Genomic DNA, 21,823 nt, shown 5'->3' with positions numbered 1-21,823 from the left:
CTCTAAGAGCAGTAGCTCTCCTCCATGCCTTGATGGGGAAGCATTTTTTTTTTTTAAGATTTTATATATTTATTTGACAGAGAGAGAGAGAGATCACAAGCAGGCAGAGAGAGAGGAAGCAGGCTCCCTGCTGAGCAGAGATCCCAATGTGGGGCTCGATCCCAGGACCGTGGGATCATGACCCGAGTTGAAGGCAGAGGCTTAACCCACTGAGTGACCCAGGTGCCATGAGCAAACACAAGCAGAGGGAGCGGCAGAGGGGGAAGCAGACTGCCTGCTGAGCAAGGAGCCCGATGCGGGGCTGAATCCCAGGAACCTGGGATCATGACCTTAAGGCTTAATGGACCTAGCCACCCAGGAGCCCTTCCCCCGCCCCCCACAGTGGAATTGATTGGAATCTTTAAGTTTGAAACACACGGAGAGACTGGTTTATAGGCTTGAAATAGAAAGCCCTATCTGGCCAGTCCTACATGGCATTGTAGCTGTTGACAGTAGGAGTAGTTTCTGTGTTCTTTTGTAGTGTATGGAAATATATATACTAGAAAAATCAAAGGTTCATAAAAATTCAAAGAATATGCATTGCTCACTTTTGTATTCACTACTGAGATTTGACAGTTTTTTTTTTTTTTTTTTTTTTTTTTTTTTTTTAGTAGACTTTATGCCGAGCATGGAGCCCAATGTGGGTCTTGAATTCACAACTCTGAGATCAAGACCTGAGCTGAGACCAACAATCAGATGCTTACCTGACTGAGCTACCTGGGTGCCCCAGGATTTGACAGTTTTGTTTTTTTTTTTAAAGATTTTATTTATTTATTTGACAGACAGAGATCACAAGTAGGCAGAGAGGCAGGCGGAGAGAGAGGTGGAAGCAGGCTCCCTGTTGAGCAGAGCCCAGTGCAGGGCTCCATCCCAGGACCCTGGGATCGTGACCTGAGCTGAAGGCAGAGGCTTTAACCCACTGAGCCACCCAGGTGCCCTGGATTTGACCGTTCTTAACTTTTTGGTATCTTTGTGTCTGTCTGTGCTTTATCTGAATTGGTAGTTGTCAACTGGGCATGATTTTGATCCCCTCCATCCCTTCTTCCTCCTGGGACATTTGGCAATATGTGCGACATTTTAAGTTGTTACTATTCAGAGGGTGCTACTGACATTTAGTAGGTTGAGGCCAGAGATGCTGTTAAACATTGTACAATGCCCAGGACAGCCTGTCATGACAAAGAATCCATCCCAAAATGTCAGTAGGGCTATGACTGAAAACTAAGGTAGGGTGTGTGTGTGTGTGTGTGTGTGTGTGTGCTTGAACGTGCATGCTTCCGTTTTTTTGCTAAAGTAATTGACGGTGAGTTGCAGACATAACGATAACTTTACTTCAAAATAACATGAAAAGACTATCTTATTTAAACAAGAAGAACTAAAAAGGAGAGTCTCCAGAGATCAAAGAAGCAAAGGGAGAAAGTGCTGGAAAATTAGATACCAGAGAAGGGAAGATTCTAAGGTGTAAGAAAGGTGAAATATGTGGAAAAACCTGATTGAGTTGTTGGTTACATCCGGGTCCTTGGCAGAAATGATCTGGATGGTTGTTCCAATCGCCACATCCTCAGGAACCTCCACAAAATAAAAGCCTGGCTCAAATATGGGGGGCTCATCCACATCTTCCACACTGATGTGCACTGTTGTTGTGTCCTGAAATGGGCCTAGGTTCAGAAAACGCATCTCTAGGTGAGGATTGGCTCCTTCCACTTTTAAGGTGTAACTTTTCTTGCTTTCAAAACTCAGGGGCTGAAAAGTAATGATAGGAAAATTGATTAGCCATGAGCATATATGTCAAGGTTCTGAAGGATCGCCAGTATTGATGGCTAGGGGTAGACACTCCCAACTTCATTAAAATGGTGGAAAAGAGGCAAAAGGAAAAACAAGAGGAGTTTTTCCTTTGTTCTCTAGTTCTTGGTCTTAAGGTTATTTTTAATAGAAAATGTAAGGACGATCTGGACACTTCAGAGAGTGTGAAGGCAGCTGGGGTACGAATCAGGAAAAACCCCGTTGCTCTGGGCAGGCTGTACTTGAACCTGCCTACTCTTCAACTAACCTGGTCCATGTGTCTTTAAAGCTGCTTGTTTATCTGAAAGAATGTCATGAGAACTAAGAGTGTGAGTTCAGTTTCACAATATCCAAACTGAGGCCTAGTCTTTTCCATTTGCTTCCCTAAAACAATTCTTTTTCTTTCTTTCTTTTTTTTTTTTTTTACATTTTGTTTGTTCATTTGTGAGAGAGAGAAGCGGGGGGGGGGGGGGAGCAGAAGCAGACTGAGCTGGGACACCACCTCCCGCGACACCACCTCCCGCACGCCCCGCCCCCCCGGCCCTGGCACCTGGAAATCATGACCTAAGACAAAGGCAAACGTTTAGCCATATGAGCCACCCATTGTCCCTATAAAAAAAATTCTCTGGTATAAAGCAGTAGTGATTTTTTTTTAAGAAACTACTATAAGCACCTTACCAGGGTTCTCAGAATACCGTGTCATATCAATGTTTGTGTATTAAGTTTACCATAGATGCTCTCTTTTAAAAATCTCTTTTAAAGGCCTAATCCAATGCCTCATTTTACAATTGAAGAGACTGGAGACAGAAGGCTTCAAATACTGGAGCTTTAGTTCCATGGTTCTTGGAACTTAGTGCATGGTTCTACAGTGTCAAAGTAGAAATGCTTATACAGATTTTTAAATTCCTCATTCAAAGGTCGTCTATAAACCTTTGACTTTCTGTAGTAAAATTCCATGTCATACATAAAATTTTTTGGTTGCTTCTTTTTTTTTGTTTTTTTTTTTTTAAATCTGTTCCTACCTTAAAAATATTTTATGCCAAAATAAATACAATTTTAGGATAGAAACTGAACTCGAGTGGTATCTCTTAAGAACAATCCATTCATTTTTTAAAAAGATTTATTTATTTATTTTTAAAGATTTTATTTATCCATTTGGCAGAGAGAGAAATCACAAGTAGGCAGAGCGGCAGGCAGAGAGAGAGGGAAGCAGGCGCCCCGCTGAGCAGAGAGCCAGATGCGGGGCTCGATCCCAGGACCCTGAGATCATGATCTGAGCTGAAGGCAGAGGCTTAACCCACTCAGCCACCCAGGTACCCCTCATTTCTTTTTTTAAGCTGACAAAATGTCTAAATGTTTTGAGCAACATTTACCTCAGAACATCATCAATAATAAAAAAAAAATCATGGAAAGTTAATTCTTTAAGATACTTACAGTGGATAGCAAAGCAGTTACTAAAGCTTAGAAGTCACATATCCACTTGGTAGTGAGTTAAATTTTTCTAACTAAATATTCACTGGTGCTTTTTTTTTCCCCATAAAATATGCTGAATGTCAGCACATTTTTAGGTTAGAAAGAGGCATGTGTCCATTTAATTAACTGCTTTGCTTTTGAGAAACAAACAGCAGTAGAAGTTCCTTTAACTAAATTAGGCATTTTCAAATTCTAACAAAAAGTTTTTGCGTAGTTGCTCTTTGGTTATTACTTGTTTTGCATTAGTTTCACCCTACATTGTATTTCTTGTTTCCTGGAATCAGCCATTCCCGTTTAAGCAGCCATTTTACCAGTCTTACTGTCTCCCTAGTTTTTAGTCAGAAGGCAAGGTTTTTGGGGTACCTCGCGGACTCAGATGGGTAGAGCATATGACTCTTAATCTCAGGATTGTGAATTTGAGCCCCACATTGGGTATAAAGATTAACAAAAAATAAATTTAAAAAATAAGTTATAAAAAGGCAAGGTTTTATTAACAGGGAAATCTGCCACTCAGACTATGATACACTTGAAGGAATAGTTTTACCAATTTATTTATATTTACTCTCTAAATTTAGACATTCATTGTTCCCTGGTAAATTATATTATGTTTTCCTAAAATTCTTTCCTTAAATATGGGTAACCCAGAGTGGGCACTGTTGTTTATATTAGGTTTGTTCTAGGTAAAGTTTGTTTTCCCCTTAATATTAAGTCATTTTCCTAATTTGGTATAAATTTTGTATTTTTAAAATTGAGGTTACATTAAAATTAATCCTTTTAGTATAAAGTTTAGCATATTTTGGCAAATTATGTAGTCATATCTCCACCATGATAAGATACAGAACAGTTCTGTCTCTGCCATTACCCCTTGCCCTGTGCCCCTTTGTCAGCCCCTTCCCATTGGCAACCAATGATCTATGCTCTGTCCCTATTATAAGAATGTCATATAAATGGAACCATTCAATATATACTTTTTCGAATCTTTTACTTGGACGATGTATTTAAAATTCATCCATGTCTTTTTGTGAATGAACAGTTTGTCCCTTTCTATTGCCAAGTACTATTTACTGTATGGGTGTACCACAGTTTATTTATCCATTATCTGCTAGAGATACATTTCAGTTGTTTCTAGTTTGTTCGTTATGAATAAAGCTGCCATGAACATTTGCATACAGATTTTTCTTTGAACATAGATTTTTATTTAACTTGGGTAGAGACCTAGGAATGGGATTATATGGTTAGGTGTGTTTTTAACTTTTTAAGAAACTTCCACACCAGTTTTTAAAGTGGATGTACCGGTTTCCCACCAGGAATGTATGAAAGTTCTAGTTGTTCAACGTCTTTGTCGTTATTTGATTTCATCAGTTTTTCTGATTTATTCATTGTAGTGGGTATGAAGTAGTATCTCATTGTGGTTTTGATTTGCATTTCCCTAATGCTTAATGATATTCAGTGTTTTTATGTATCTTCTTGAAGAGTTGTTCATGTATTCTGTATTCAAGTCCTTTATCAGACATGTGTTTGCAAATATTTATTTCCAATCTGTGATTTGTTTTAACAGTGCTTTTGAAGAGCAAAAACTCTTAATTTTGATGAAATCTTATTTATCACTTTCTTAATCTGTGATTTGTTAATTTCTTAATTTTGATGAAATCTTATTTATCACTTTCTCAATCTGTGATTTGTTTTAACAGTGCTTTTGAAGAGCAGAAACTCTTAATTTTGATGAAATCTTATTTATCACTTTCTTATTGGTATTATCGTGTCAGATCTAAGAAATCTTTGCCTAGAGAGGGTCACACAGATTTTCTTCCATGTTTCCTTATGGAAATTTTATAGTTTTAGTATATTGCATATTGGTAGGTGTATGATCCATTTTGAACTTATTTTTATGAGATATGAAATGGTTTTTTTTACATATGGATATCCAGTTGTTCCAACACTAACTGTGGAAGAGACTAAAGTGAGTTTTTAATTATTAAAAAATAAGTTACCTAGTGATGATTATATTAAGATTATTGTCTCTCTCACCTAACACCTAAATGATTTTATTATTTAAAATGCAAAGAAAACATTGTCCTAAATACTCTAAGCTTTAAATTGCTCACAACTGAAATATGAGTTTAACTTTTTTTTCATGAAAAGTTTTTGTACTTATTTTTTAAAATCAAAGAATTGTTTCCATAGTCATAATAGTAAATCCAGGAATAGTACCTTAAAACGTAAATTCCAAATTCAAAGAATTTCCTAGAGTTAGAGCACATAAAGAAGAGACATTATATTCTTAAAAATTGAGTCACAAAAATTGTGGCAAAAACTAGTAATGCAGTTTTTTAAAGCAGTTTTAATTATTCCTTCTTTTGTTTCCATAGTACTTTGTCATACTTACATTATGGTTCTTTTTATTCTGTTTTACAAATATTTCTTTCTTTGTTGGTCCCTTTCACAGACTCAAGGACAAAAGTTATGAATTAAGTTTTTATTTCCCTGCAAAGGTCTAAAACCCAAATGCAGCAACAAAATGTTACCTTGAGTTGGACAAAAAAGCTTTTCAGTCCAACTATTAACAAGTCCTGGTTGGGTGATAATATATACAGATTTTATGTTACAATATTTCAGTGATTTTTAAGGGGTGCATCTTTTCATATTTTGACATTTTGGAGCTAGGATTGCTTCTCCAATTGATGACGTCTTACAGTTGCTTACGCCAAACAGGAGAGAGGGTGCAGTTGAGTTCTGCACATTATGGGTACCACATGTGTTGAACTTCATTGCCTTCTAAAATGTCTTCAGAAAGATTGTACTATGATTTGACATTGAAACAAAAAGTGTTATGTGGGCAGAATGGCATGGAAACAACAGCAGGGAGTAAATCTGCTATTAGTGAAGCACATATGTCTGTGTCAACTAGAGCTTTTTCAAAAACTATAAACTAGGGAAGAAGAAGGCCTTGTATCATTTAAATTGCAAGAGTTTTTTTTTTTCTTTTTTAAAGTAGTATATAAAAGAATGATGTGATTTACATTTCATGGGCATCTTAGATTTGATGAAATATAGAAGTTTTGCTCTTTGTGGACTATTTAAGAGGAAAAGGAAGTAAAAACAGTTGCTTGTTGTATGCTCGGAGATGGAAGATATGCTGAAGACTGGAATATGGCCTAACAGCATGCTCATCTAAAATAAAGAACAATCTTCAAAATATATATTTCAAGTTATCTTTCAAGCATTTGACTTAAGAGACTGAAAATCAATTGATTGATTACTTAAAAGCCAAAAAGACCCAAGGTACTGGGTAGTAATCAGTATGGTTTTATGAAGACCCAATTCTATCAATTCAGCTTAATTTTTCTTTTTGAAAAAGTATGTGCTTTTTAGACAAATAATAGGGCTTAGGGAAATAAATCAAAAGAAGAACTTCCGTTTCAATTTTATACAACATTATTAATGACAAAGTAGAAGATGGGTGTGGATCAGGCATCTGAGTGAATGTTCCAAAAGTATAGACTGAAGCAGTCAATAGCCTCAAGTATTTATAATATTTGACTTGTCTATCCACCCAACTTATTGACCTCTTTTTAATTCCATTTTCTGTTACTTCCCAAGTTCAGAAGAGAAATCCAAATGACCTTGGCAAAACTGATTGTTGTTTTGATTAAACGTGGATATAGTTTAATGACAGTGAGGGACAGTGGTATGTCTTATTAGGTTTAATCTTTTCTCCACATAAGGGAGCTGGGGAAAACAACATTTTGAAGTTCCTTTCAGATACAAAATTGTGATAGTTAATATTTTAAAAATGAATGGCTTGTAATAATGTCTAAGCTATATTCTAATAATTTGACATAAATTAATGTTTAGAATTATATATTAAAATACAAAATAGCATTTAAAATATATTGAGAATCCCAAAAGCTCTTTTTCTGATTGCTTAATTGTTTTAAAGAAAATTTTTGCATTAAAGAAACAGTGATTATCTGAAGCATTTTATCTTCAATACAACGATAATTATCTTTGAGTATTTACCTTGCTTACAGTTATCAGTCATGGTAAGCAGTGTCTTATTATCTGTTTACTTGAGGCATACCACATGAAAGGAGTATGTTCTTAATCCTATGTCATATACCAAATTGGTATTATTCTAGTCATCTTTTATATTTCTAACATGTTATTAACTCTCAAGGGATGAGAATAAGAAACTGCAGTATTTAAATTACATTCAGATTTATTTGTTTGTGAAATTATTATCAGCATTTTACACTGTTTTGAGGTCATCATGTGCTGGCTTGTAAAGATTTCTGGTTGGTAGAATGCTGAATCTGTGTTCTTTTGCTGTATTGGTTTATTGCTTAAGTGAATACAGGGCAAATAGGCGAACTCGTGCCTTTTAAAGCAGTGTTAATTCAACTCTGTGGAATAGCATATAGTCAAGTTGTTATTAAACACATTAACTTGTGCTCCATTTTAAGTTATGAACATTGCTTTCATCATGATCATCAGTGATCTCCATGTTCCTAAAGTTTGTGGTCAGTTTTCAATGGTCTCATAAGAATTTCAGTAGCATTTGTCTTTCCCTTCTCCCGGAGATGGCTTTTCATGCCTTCCGGAACACTACACTCCCTTAATTCTCTTCCTGTTTCCCTGATCTCTCCTTCTCAGTCTCCTTGCTATCCTTTGCTCTTCTCTCTGACCTCTTCATGTTGGGGTGCTGTGGGGCTCATGTCACTCACTGTCTTCTCCGTCTGTGCTCAGGCCCTTGGAATGTCATTTTCTTGTATTTGCTTTAAGTACCGTTTCTATGCTTGTGACTCTCAGATTTCTATTTCCAACTCAGAACTCTTCTCCATGCCCCACACTCCTATAACCAGCAGCTACTGCACATCTCCACTGGGGTAGCATGTCCAGAACTTACTCCTACTATTTGCCACCTTGCAGACTCCCATCTCAGAGACAGCTCTCTTCTGGTTGCTCAGTTCACCTCTCCTTCATGTCCTCTTCAGTCTGTTCGGAAATCCCCTTGACTCTACTTTCAAAATATATCTAGATTCCGATTGCTTCTCACTATCTCCATTCCTACTGCCCTAGGCCACACTACCGTCATCTACCTCGATGATTGCGATTGTCTCAGCTGGTGTGCCTGTTCCCATCCTTGCTCCCCTTTTATGGTCTTTTCTCAACACAGCCGACAGAGTAATTATAAAGAAAGTCCAGTTATGTTGTATGTTTTATTTTTTAAAGATTTATTTATTTTATGGAGGGAGAGAGATTGCCAGAGCATGAATGGGGGGAAGGGCAAAGGGAGAGGGAGAGAAACAGAAACCCTGCTGAATGTGGGGCTCGATCTCACAACCTTGAGATCATGACCTGAGCCAAAATCAGGAGTTAGATGCTTAATGGTCTTATCCACTCAGATTTTAAAGCCCTCCCTGGTTTACTCAGAGGAAAAAGTACTTAACAGCAGCCCATAAGGTCCTATGCAGTTTGGCTCCTTTGTTACTTCTCTGAATTTTTTCATCTATGGGTCTTCCCCTCCACTTAGCCTTATCAACCTCCTTGTTGCTTTTGAAACAGACTAGGCAGAGACCCATCTCTCGGCCTTGGCACCGGTTGTCCCTTTGCCTGGAACACTTTTCCACAGTATCTCTGTGCCCATTCCCTTGTCTTCAGGGCTGCATGTGTAGTTCTCACTGAAAGTCGTTTGTAGGGCACTTCCCAGGATTCTGCGTTGTCAGGCTGCCCAGCTCTGTGCTGTGACTCTACCCACTTTAAATCTTTGTATAAATGTCACTTCTCTGTGAAGCTAATCCCAAGCACCCAGTTTAAAATTTGAAGTCGTGTTGGCTTTTCTGATAATCACTTTTGTTCTGTTTTACCCCTCCCCACTGTAACACTTAGCACTTTCTGGTATATTACTTTGTTGATTTACTTGCTATTTTGATTGTCTTCTTCCCTTTATTAGAATGTAAGCTCCATGAAGGCAGATATTTTTGGTTGTTTTATTTATTCTCTACATTAAATGCCTAGAATAATACATGGCACATAGGGAGACGCTCAATAAGTATTTGTTGAATAAATAATTTAACATACCTTGGGTTTTTAGATCTATTTAAAATAGAGAAAGAAGATTAAATCAATGAGTTTTTAAAGTTCATCACATATGTACTTATGAGGATATTAAAACTTCGATTTTTTAAGGTTTTATCTTCCATACCAGTATATCCATATGTGCTTTATGCCACCAAAAAATTGATAGCTTACATTAAAAAAACTTGGTAATTTATGAAGCAAAGGACTTTCAAGTGATAATACTACCCAGCAGCTATGTTTGATGAAGCTTTTCCAAGTCTAATTAGCTTTTATGGATCTTATAGTAGCAATTAAAAAATCTTTGTGTTATTTATTGATTCATAAATAATATTATAGCTTGCTTTATTCTTATTTATGGTATACTACAGTAAAAAATGACTGTTGTTCAACTGCAAATATTGATCAAGTCATTAACATCATTAGTGAATTAAGCTACAATAATTTTTTAAGTGGTTAACTAGTGAGCTAGGAGATAGGACATATTTATAATATATTTTTATTATGACATGATACCCTCTCTGTAAAATGAGGACACAGCCAGTTTTACATGTGAGCAAAAGAAGTAAGAGTTTTTTGTTTTTTTTCAAAGGAGAATGTTTATCAAAGGATTTGAAGCAATGTGTATTAATAGTACAACAGTCCTTACTAACATCTCATATATATTCAAAGCCTCCATTAACATGATTTGGAAAGAGGAGTTGGATTACCTTCTTCACAGTTATGATGCCAACTTGGAAATTGGGATCTGTGTTAATGTCAAAGGCATCTGCACCATCTCCATCCACAATGGTGTATTTCATCTCGGCATTGATTCCTTCGTCCAGGTCCTTGGCAAACACTCTACCCACAGTGGCGCTGACTGGAGCCGATTCCAACACACTCATCTGATAATGTTCTGTGGAGAAAGGTCAGAACATGCATTCTTGTAATCTGTTGCTATAGAAAATGCCTCGGCGGTGTCAAATCATATCAGGCCTGCTGGAACAGACGTCTTTCTCCTGGTTCAAGAATTAAAGCTTGGGTTTTACAGAAGAAAATCTGAGATCCGAAGAGGCTGAGCAGATAGTATGAGGTCTTAGCCTGTACTAGATGTTTGATAAGGACAGGCCAAAAAGGCATGACCTAATCCTAAGAATAGGACAAAATAAAAACAAAAATATTTCTTATCTCAATGAATCCACCTTCAGAGTGGAAGGAATTACCTTGCTTTCCAATCTTTCAGTCCCTCCTAGTGAACTATCTCCCCAAATGTTAATTCATTCTGAGAAAGAAAAAACATTGTGATTGCAAAGAACATACTTATTCTGTTTCGACTTGAAATGCCCACATTTTCCTTTGCGGCCAAGCCAGTGTATAGAGTTTTCACCTCTGCGGCCGCCTGCCCAAATTTAGTGGCCATCACTGATCTGTAAAGGAGGAATAGCCACAGAGAGCAAGTTCCCTCCAGTTCCACATGTTGTCCATCTGTATGTCTTTGCACTTGCTTCTGCCCAGTGGAAATCTCTGTTGTTTCTTGTTCTCTTGTTCCAGAACAGAATACCCTGAAAGTTCTCACAAAATATAAGAATGTCTTCCTTCTCAGCTTCACAATTAAATTTAGAGTTGTGTCTTTACTCACGTTCCTTCTCTGGGGCTCAGCTTTTTGACATTCTTCATTATTTTGTCAATCAAAATGTGACTGACTAAATAACATAGAAAATCACATAATCATATTTTCAATATGTTCATGGTCTCTTTTATTCTAATGTGTATTGCAAGCTACAGGGAAGCCTGGGGTGAGGGCTTGAGTTTCATGAAGATTTGGGGAGGTTGACAGCACCCAACCAGGTCACAGCACCTTCCCTTGCACAGGAGAAGAAATAATGCCTGTTCCTGGCAAATTTGAGCCAGAAATTGCTAATGTCTGTACTAAGCTGGCAGGCACTTGGATTTCATAATCTCTTTCCATTCTCTTCCAAAATTGTTGATGGATTAGACTTTGTTATTATAGAACTTATAGGAAAATTAAACAAGTGTCTTTCCCACACCAGGAAAGCTCTGTGTTCTCTGTTTAAAAAAGCATATACGTAAGATTTCTACATGTGATGCCCTGTATTAGATCTGAGATCTTGATATTCCATTACATTTGGTTCAGTTACAGGTAACTAAGCTTGTTCAATATAAATAGTAGGAGTGTCATTTTGCCAACATCCCATGATCACTTATGTTAATATTTATAAAAAGGAAGGAAAATTGAATTTTTAAAATAAGCAATCAGAAGATAGTAAAGCAGAGAGTTTATCCAAGGTAGGTTTGTGGAATAGTGAGATCATTTAAACTTTGTTTTAACAAACAGATGGGGAGATACTTAATGGTGAGATAAAGACAATTTTTTAGAAGTCCAAAAATAATTACAATTTTAGGAGAAGCAGAGATGATGTGCAAAAAATGCTTGCAGGCAGATTACTTTTATGCATTTACATTTCATCTTCTGTGCAGCACAGTCGTGCTCTATGCTAGATTCCCCATTATCTTGAAAAAGTGGTAACTCGAAATGTTTGCTTTAGAATGGGTTAAGATGTTGGTTTGTGGAGCAGGACCAAAACCCTGGTTAGCGTTGTGTTATGTGGTTGTAAAGTTGTCGTGTCTGGGGTGGTGTGACTTTCCTGCAGTTTGTCCAAATCCACATACTTACGAGCTATGTAGTAACTTGCTGCTTTTGCTCTTTCTGTCTTCATCAGAGGTACTGTCTAGTGTCAAATTTAAAAAGCCAAATATTCAGGAATATTCAGGGATATTCAGGAATCTGTAGTGTGCAGTGTGTGCAGTGTGAGCCATTCATGAAGTAATAAACGTACACAAAGGAAGAAACCAGTCCGTGTGGCATTTCACAAACTGTTCTGTGATGCCCTGCTGTCCTGTAGAACTCATCAGTTTAGTAGCTACTTGGTTGCACCACTTGTGAAATACGTACCTAGTATTCTGCCTTTTTGTTTTATGAAATGTCATGGAGTCTCTGTGTATACAGTTGTATGAGGATGTTTGAATTTCCTTCCTGTCTTTATGTAGATAAAAGAGATGACTCACTTGGTCTGGCTGACTCAAAGTATAGATGTTCAGCCGAAAGTCTGGTTTGACTCTGTGTTTAGTTTTTTTTCTTTCTTTCCTTCTTTTTTTTCTTTTTTAAATACCCGATTTTCCTGGTCAGGTCTTTCACATGAAATTGTGTCTGCTATCCTCATTTCTCCAACTGCTCCTTCAGGCTTCTGATTCTCAGATTCACGTCTCCATTCCTGGGCTCCATTCCTCAGGTATATCTCTATATTTCCACCATCCTTAAGGCCATTCAGCAGATTGTCGTCTGTGACTTCATATTCAAATCTGCCATCAGTTCCCTTCTGCATCCTCCGTTTCTATCAGTGCTACAGTTCTTCGCCCTGTCACCCAGACTTCAGGCATCATAGTTACCTTGGACTCCACCCTCTGCTGCGGTTCCTTCAGCCAAGAAATCAGGAGGCAGAAACCCATGTTTTCTTACTTGTCCCACTGCACTCTTTCTGCTTTTTCCTTAAGTGCTTATCATTGCAAATCTCGAACATTCTAAAAGCCTCCCTGATGGATTCCCTGGCTTCTAGTTTCCACTCCTGCCAGCCCATCTGTACATGGCTCTCAGATTAGCTTTCCTTTAGGTCTCTGTCTTGCTCAGAAACTTTTCGGTGATTTCCTTTAGAAATATAGCACATCTAGAATATAGAAATATTTAGAAATATAAGACATTTAAAACACTAAAGAGCAGGTCTCCATTTTTAGGGAGTTTTTGAATATGAAATCACATTTGCTACTTTATTTCCAGGTCTTTATACTGTAGATACATATTTTTTCTTTACATTCAGGTTCTATTGGAATGAGCTCTCGGAGAGCAGAGATTTTGCTTGTTTTGTATACTGTTCTATATGCCATACCTAGATGGTGCCTGAGGCAAATGTTTTTTGAATGAATGAGTGGCTTGCCCCTTCTGGAATGTTTTTCTTTCTTCCTATTTAAATCTTTTATGTTTTTGAGTCCCTGTTGCAGTGTTATCCTTCAATGAAGCCTTCATTCATCTTAGTTTATTGTGCAAGTTTCATTCTGGACTACTCAAGTGGCACAGCAAATGCTAATTTCTGGTTAACTTTTGATGAGTGTAGAGTATGTGTTCCCCAGCTGGATCTTCAGCTTCACACGGACAGGGACTTAGTTTCATGCATCTTGTATCCCTCGTGCCCAGTGCCATTGGAAAGCAGGTGGTTGGTACTCTTGTGAATTGACTGGCTAAGGTAGTCAGATGGGTACCTCTGTGTTGATCTTCGTTTTGGGTTATTTTCTCTGTGTGTGTTCTCAACAGGGCAGTATTGTATCCAAGGGGGCAAACATCAGTTTGGGGAAGGGGGAGATAGGAACAAAAATCTTAAATGCTACAGTGGTTTGTGGCTCTCTAAAGTTCAGCCGTTCCCGACAAAATCTTATTCCTTAGTATTTCATTTTGTGGGGTGGAGTGCAGGGTGTGGAAATCAAGAAAAAAAAAAGTATATCAGAGCTCCAGAGAGTGGTGGTAATGAAAGAAGTGAGAAAGAGTGGCTCCGTGCTATTGGATGTTGGGACCCAGAAGGGAAATGGTGATATAAGAATTGAGTAATAAATGTAGGAAGGGAACCCATGGATAATTGAACTTTAAGAGGAACTCAGGCTGGGCTTTTTCTTCCTCTTCTGTAATAGGTGCCTCTCTCTGGCCTGAGATCTTTACTCTCACTGGTTAGGTACTCACTCTGGGGAAAGCGGGGTGGGTTATCATTGACATCCAAGAGGGTGATGTTGACTGTTGTGGTCCCAGCTAGTCCTCCAAGCTGTCCTCCCATGTCCTTGGCTTGGATAATCACTTCATAGTATTCTTTGGCTTCTCGGTCCATGTTCATGAGTGCTGTCCTAATTACACCTGCAGGATAGAAAAACAAATCCACACATCCAGTGTTTAAGCTTGGCTTTCAGGTTTCTCCCTTGTGGATTGTTAGTATTTAGAGTCTAGATGCAAATCATCTGTATTTTATTAAACTTAGGTCAGAATTCTAGCTTCGAAAGAGTGCTGTGCTTAAACAAATGGTGAAACAAACACTATCCCAGGAGGAAGAGCTTCCTTTGGCGACATTACAAGGAGAGAACAGGAGGTGGCAGCAGCGGTTCTCGAACAGAGTTAGGGACTAGCAGTCCGGGCCAATTTCAAGGGTCTCTGTTGTACCAAAGAAAACTGGGGCTTTGGGTCCCGTAAAACACAGCCTCGTATGTCTGCAAATCTGTGATTTTAGATAATTCTCTTTCAGCCTGTACTTTCTCTAGCCCCGAGGCCCTTGTAGTGTGAATCACTTTTCTTGAGCAGCTCACTCCCACTCTCCTTTCCCTGTCTCCCCAATACCTGTAAGCAGGGTTGAAATTCTGATTTAATTGTCCTTTTGTTATATATGCCTTCAGTTTTGTTCTGCTTACCTATGTGCATCACTGGTTTCCACGAGCTGGGACATGAAAGATGCTCTGTTGAGTTGCTCGTTTTTAACATGCATAAGGCATGAACTCCCCCAGACGGTAAGTAGCAGCATCACAGTGTGATGATACACTTTCATTTAAGAAGAGGGGTCTAAATCAAAATCCAGGGAAATGTGTTGTTTTGATCCTGCCAAGGGTGTGCTGTAATGTTTTATCTCCCTTTTAGCCCTGCTATGTAGAAAAGTTGACTTCTCTACACTCTAGGCAAAGATTAAAGGCTTGTTTACTGCAAGTTTACAGTGTGACCCTTGGCTAAATAGACCTTTTGCATGCAAAGAAGAGAGATTGGGAACCACAAACCTGTCTCCACTTTACTCCTGAAGTGTATATATTGCATTATAGTAACAACATTCTGAAGTGAAATATGCAGCATTTTCTTTTTTTTAAATGCCCTATGGGCACAGCAATAACTATCTTTTCATGTATTTTTGACCTTAACACTTAAGATGCCGCCTGGGAGCTGTCAAAATAATATAAGGTTCCTCTTAGGATATAAAGGACACATTACCCTCTTCCTGCCTGTATTTTCTTCCCTGTGGGCATTCCCCCACTTTCCCTCCCCTTCTGCAGAATTGTTAAAGTTACTGTTTTATAGAAGTCCCTCACTGCAACCTTTTTTTCTTTCCTCCTCCTAATTTATACTTCCTCACTTTCTGCTTTTACGATATTATTTTCTGAATGCCTGGTTCCCCTTAGGACTTTTGGAAAAAAAATTCTATCAGGTTGCTAATAGAAATGTATTTTTTTCTCTTTCAAATGGAGAGGTGACTTTGAGTGTTAACCATTTACTCTACCTCAGAGGCTGTACGTTTCTTTACTCAAGTTCCTTGTTAATTATTCTTAGGTCTTCAGTCTTCCTGTATGTAGAACGAGAATAACACTACTGCCGTGTATCTCACAGGTTCACAGGAATAACGGGAGGCTCAAGTATGGTAATGTCTATGAAAGTATTTTACAAGGAAGAAAGCTTGGCACAAGCAGGGTAATAATGATAAAACATAAATTCTGTAGTCAAAGCTTTCACGTAAAACTGAAAGAAACAACAAAAACAAAAAACCACAACCAGACTTCTGTCTGTCTGTCCTTTGTTGCCACATTCGTTCTTACACATCCAGTTCTTTTAGTTGTCCTCCCTGTGAGAGCTTCCCACTCAGCACTTGCCTTTTTAGGGGCCACATCCCATGTTCTGCGCTCTTTCCCCGCTCAGCAAAATCTTTGTGTCCTGGCATCCCCTTATTCTGGCCACGTTCTCTACTTAGTACGGGGTGGTTCAGTGGGGAGAGCATCAGACCAAACGTCAGGGCACATATCTACAGAGAGAAGCACTTCGTTGGGTCTCAGTTCCCAGTTTCCTTATTTGTTAAGTGACTGGTAATGGACTGGATGGTTCCCCTAAGGCTCTTCATAGTTTCCAAAATCAATGATCCTAGTTCTTTAGTGAGCCTAGGTTAATGTGTCAATCCTCTTAGGTCTTCTTGGAGTGATAAAAGACAGTCTCTGGGAATAAATTCAGCTGTAGGAGTTACTGAAGGCTAGTGAGGATGTCCCTTTGTGTAGGCAGGCCTTTTGGCCTCTCCAGTCAGACTCTGTACACTGTCTAGACATAGTGCTGCTTTTACCCACCAGCACAGTGGTTGTTTGCTGTCTTAATCCTAAAGCTTGTAACAATCTTCTTTCATTAATACAGTCCCTATAGAGTCCTGGAAAAGGAGAGTTGGGTTTATCATAAGTAGCAGTTATGAATTAGTAGGGAATAAAGCAACCAGCTCTGATGACATTGCATCACATACCTGTTTTGGAGTCCACAGAAAAATATGGCTGGCCCTGGAGAATGCTGTACACTACCCGGGCACTGTTGCCGTAGGTTGGATCATCAGCATCTGTGGCTGTCACCTGGATAACAGAGGTCCCTGAGGAAGAGAGATGGTGGAAACCTGTTCAAGTTGAATAGCTAAAGGCTGGAAGCAGTGCTGAATAGGCAATCTTAACGCATTTGCAATTGTTACGTTTGCTTCCTTGGGAGAACCCTTTTTGAGGTCAAGCTTCCATAGCTCCTAACTTGTGCCTCTCTAGTGAGACAGGAGTTAATTCGTGTTTCAAATTCTTAGTAACCAGTAAGAACAACACAGTCTTTGGGTTCTTCATTGCTTTTTTGATAATACCAAAATGCTTCTTCCTTATGAATCAAACATTTATCTGTCTACCTTCTATCTTTTAAGAATCAGAACTGAATAACAATTCTAAGCTTATTGTTACTATTATTTTTTACTGTGGCTGATTTCACTGTCTAAGTAGTTTCCTGCCTAGGGACTTGGTTGTCATTTTTGGTCCAGTTTTAGAATTTGTGAGCTGCTTTGCACATTCTCTCTGTGTATAGAGAGGAGGATCTTCTATAGAAGAACTGCTGTCTGTGAGAATCAGTGACTCTCCACCTTACCCACTGGTGACATTTCTGGCACAGTGGCGACATAAGGTCCATCCAGGAACTTGGGCTCATTGTCATTGATGTCTTGGATTTTGATGATGAACTCTGACTCTGGCTCCATTGGTCTGCCAGTCCGCCTGTCTAGGGCTTGAGCCCTTAAAGTATACTGGGCCCTTTCCTCTCGATCAAGCCTCTGAATGGCATGGATGTCTCCAGTGGTGTCATCGATGGTAAACACGACACCTGCACCTTCTCCTGAGAGGATGTATTTGATGGATCCATCTCCCCTGTCCATGTCTGAGTGAAGCTAAGAAAAAACAAACAAACAAAGCCCCAAATCTCATTATGCATATGAAGACGTGGTGGAAATTAATCGATTTTCAGTTTGATCCAAGCTTATGACTTCCTTTTCAAACTTATGATTTTCTTTGAAAGAATTTCTTTCACCCAAACATTTAAATTGTTGGTCTACAAAGAATTAATATACATTGAACATGATTGTATCAAAGACCAAATATAGATTGATGAATAAGTAAAATTCTTTCCACATCACATTCAGTATCCTGAATTTACTACTGTATTTTTAGGTTCCTTGCCCTGAGAAATATGGAAAACAGGAGTTCTGGGAAGTATAGGCCCCCAGCATGAGAGTAAGAGCAAGTCTACTAAGGAGGAGCCTAGCATTTCCACTTAAGAAAAAAAAGTGGGCAAAACTAACATTTTAAAATAAGTATTTGACATAAACTAAGTTTTGGAGTTTCAAAAACCTTGTGATGATTCAAGTTGCTTGAAAAACTGATGGACTGATTAATAAATAGGCTATGGCCACTATCCTGGAAATTGTAAATGACCTCCAGGGACTCCTGCAACTCTGATTCTGCAGTCCCGATTCAGTAATTTCATTCAACAGGACTATGTATTCATGCCTGTGTTCTGGGTATCAGAATGGATTTAACAGCTGGTTGTTGTATTTGCATCAGTGTATCTCTCTTTGGTGGGACCAGTTCCTGGGCTTATAATTGAATCACTCAAATCTATATGTGGATAGTTGAGTTAGGGACATACTTTTATCTGCCCATCCAACTATGTTGTCTCCTGGATTACTCTGTAATGAATAAGGCACTCTCAAAAGGAGTCCAGGGCACTATTTTCATACTAGGGCCTAGAAATACATTTCTGCATCTCTAATTACGGATAACGTTCTATGGCAAGAATTCTGAAGGTTTGTGTTATCATATAAGTAACAGTCTCTCTCTAAAGTGGGTTTTAGCACTTTGCATGGTTCAGAGATTTAGTTTATAAAATAGACAACCAGTTTTAGCTTTAGGCTAGTGGAGGCAGATGTATCTGGCCTAAAACATAATGTCAGTTATAAGCTGAGGGACTTGGACAAAGTAGTGAATGTTTATTACTCTCAAATTTCTAATATTATAAATGTAGAGGGCACCATTAATACTTACTTTGAAGGGTTGTTGGGATCATTAGAAATTAATGTATGTAAAGCACCTAGCACAGCGTCTTTCCCATAATAGGAATGCTATAAATGGGGCCGATTATGATGATGGTAATAATGACGGCGATATGCATAGAGAAAAGGGTATTAACATGCCCAGCTCTTCTCTGCTCCCTTCAAGCCTTCAGGAGTGTAGCAGAGGCGGCACAAACAACCTTTGGCTTTTTTATTATTCATAGTCTAATGGGGAAGGGCATAGAAGGCTGCCTGAAGCACGGCTAGGACGGTGTTACTCTGAGCATGAAATGGCACAGACACGAAGAGGACACCTGAAAATGTGTTCATGACATCCTCAGACAGGGATGGGTTTGGAGGTTGAGGCTGGCTTTGAGTTGATTTCAAACTGACTCCTGGCCAAATCACGGAGGCAGCGATTTTGCTGCCGAGAGGAATTCAGCTGCGTCTTATCTAGAGAGGGCAAATAGAATAACATTGACCGAATAAATGGCCGAGGAATTTTTTTTCTACTTAGAGAATTCTGTTTATAGTATGAAATTCTCACATTTCCTCATTGCGTATACAGTATTATTATTTCTTGCAATCTAAGTCTTCTATTTATGCAGTTAAAAAACCCAGAGGTGCCCAGCTCTTATTGTGTAGAATAAAAAGCCATTTTATTGGAACCTGGTCATAAAGAAATGAAAATCCATTTGATCTGGAACTGTGTTTCCAGGCAAAGGAATGGGGTTTGGAGGAGGAGGAGAGAATCTCAGGATTTTTTTTTTTTTTAAAGATTTATTGATTTATTTGAGAGAGAGAGGTAGAGTGTGTACAGAGGGGAAGGGGGACAGAGGGAGAGAATCCCAAGCTGATTCCCTCGCTGAGCTTGGAGCCAGCAGGACTTAATCTCACGACCCATGAGATCACGACCTGAGCCAAAACCAAGAGTCAGGTGTTCAGCCAACTGAGCTACCCCGGTGCCCTAGTCTTTAAGCTATGTTACAAGGCTGTGATCACCAAGACAGCATGGTACTGGCATGAAAACATACACATAGACCAGTGGAACAGAATAGAGAACTCAGATATGGACTCTCAACTCTGTGGTCAACTAATCTTCGACAAAGCAGGAAAAAATATCCTGTGGGAAAAAAGTAATTTCTTCAATAAATGGTGCTGGGGAAATTGGACAGCTGTATACAGAAGAATGAAACTGGACTATTCTCTTACACCATACACAAAGATAACCTCTAAATGGATGAAAAGACCTCAGTGTGAGACAGGAATCCATCAGAATTCTAGAGAAGAGCATAGGCAGTGACCTCTTCAACATCAGCCATAGCAACTTCTTTCAAGACACATCTCCAAAGGCAAAGGAAACAAAAGCGAAAATGAACTTTTGGGACTTCATCAAGATAAAAAGCTTCTGCACAGCAAAGGAAACAGTCAACAAAAACAAAGAGGCAACGCAAGGAATGGGAGAAGATATTCGCAAATGACACTACAGATGAAGGGCTGATACCCAAGATCTATAAAGAACTCCTCAAACTCAACACCCAAAAACCAGATAAGTCAAAAAATGGGCAGAAGATATGAACAGACACTTCTCCAAAGAAGAAATAGAAAAGGGTAACAGACACATGAAAAAAATGTTCATCATCATTAGTCATCAGGGAGATTCAAATCAAAACCACATTGAGATGCTAGCTTACACCACGTAGAATGGCAAAAATTGACAAGGGCAAGAAACAGTAAATGTTGGAAGAGTTGTGGGGAAAGGGAAACCTTCTTACACTGTAGGTGGGAATGCAAATTGGTGCAGCCACTTTGGAAAACAGTGTGGAGGTTCCTCAAAAAATTTAAAATAGAGCTACCCTATGACCTTGCAGTTGTGCTACTGGATATTTATCCCCAAGATACAGATGAAGTGAAAAGAAGGGCCATATGCACACCAGTGTTCATAACAGCAATGTCTACAGTACTCAAAATGTGGAAAGATCCAAGATGCCCGAATGGATAGAAAAGATGTGGTCCATATACACAATGGAATATTACTCAGCCATCAGAAAGGATGAATACCCAACTTCTGTACCAACATGGATGCGACTGGAGGAGAGACTGCTAAGTGAAAAAAGTCAAACAGAGAAAGTCAATTATTATATGGTTTTACTTATTTGTGGAACATAAGAAATAGCATGGAGGACATTAGAAGAAGGAAGGGAAAATGAAGGGAGAGAAATTGGAGTTGCAGACAAACCATGAGAGACTCTCGACTCCGGGAAATAAACAGGGTTCTAGAAGGGAGGGGGTAAGGGGGATAGGTGAGCCTAATGATGAGTATTAAGGAGGGCATGGATTGCATGGAGCATTGGGTGTTATACGCAGACAGTGAATCATGGAACACTGCATCAAAAACAAGTGATGTACTACTGTATTTTGACTAACATAATTTTAAAAATGCTGTGTACTTGTATATGAAGACATGTAATCCGGAAATAAGTTCATCCAGGGCATGGCAGATTATTTAGGGAGAAGAAAAAAGAATAGAAGCTGACATAACGTACCCAGGATTGTTTTGAGGTGTTCTACTTATTATCTAAAAAGTTTTGTCCTGTGGTCCTTAAAAAAAACTAAGCATACTTACTGTTATCACAGGCCAAACTTAAGTGAGTATTCTGTGTATGGAGTGTGCTTAGTAAGTAACAGAAGGCTATCATTGCTGCTGTAGAGGTCCAGGTTCCTTGGGAGCCATCCAGCTGGCTGATGTCAGTAGAGTCTGGGTTGAGCATCAGATCTGTTATCTTTTGTTTTTGTCTGTATTGGGAGAAGAATTTGAGGAATTCTCTGGATGGTAAGTTCCTTGAAGGTAGGAACCTCATGTGGCTTTCATTTTAGTGTGGATTCTCACATGTAGCAAGGGCTCAATAAAATTGTCTGGAATGAGTGATGTAGGGTATAGGATTAGGGTTAAAGTTTTTTGTGAAAAGCCACCTTTGTTTTAAAAGAGCTAGCAGCATCTTTCA

At 38.7% G+C, this 21,823-nt stretch overlaps 1 protein-coding gene across 1 annotated transcript in view; it reads right to left on the bottom strand.

The window, feature by feature from the left end:
- The window catches only part of CDH20 (cadherin 20), a 204,161-nt gene that overhangs the window by 22,782 nt on the left and 159,556 nt on the right, over positions 1–21,823 (bottom strand). The window contains exons 3-7 of the mRNA XM_059409764.1: positions 17,363–17,657; positions 16,716–16,835; positions 14,156–14,323; positions 10,080–10,267; positions 1,526–1,779 (exon numbers count right to left, since the gene is read on the bottom strand). Coding sequence (XP_059265747.1) covers positions 1,526–1,779; positions 10,080–10,267; positions 14,156–14,323; positions 16,716–16,835; positions 17,363–17,657 — 1,025 coding nt within the window. The remainder of the gene's footprint in view (positions 1–1,525; positions 1,780–10,079; positions 10,268–14,155; positions 14,324–16,715; positions 16,836–17,362; positions 17,658–21,823) is intronic.

This window comes from Mustela nigripes, chromosome 8 (genome assembly GCF_022355385.1).
Source record: "Mustela nigripes isolate SB6536 chromosome 8, MUSNIG.SB6536, whole genome shotgun sequence".
Classification (NCBI taxonomy): Eukaryota; Metazoa; Chordata; class Mammalia; order Carnivora; family Mustelidae; genus Mustela; species Mustela nigripes.
The sequence above is the reverse complement of the archived record's forward strand: the minus strand, read 5'-3'. Positions and strand labels throughout refer to the sequence as shown.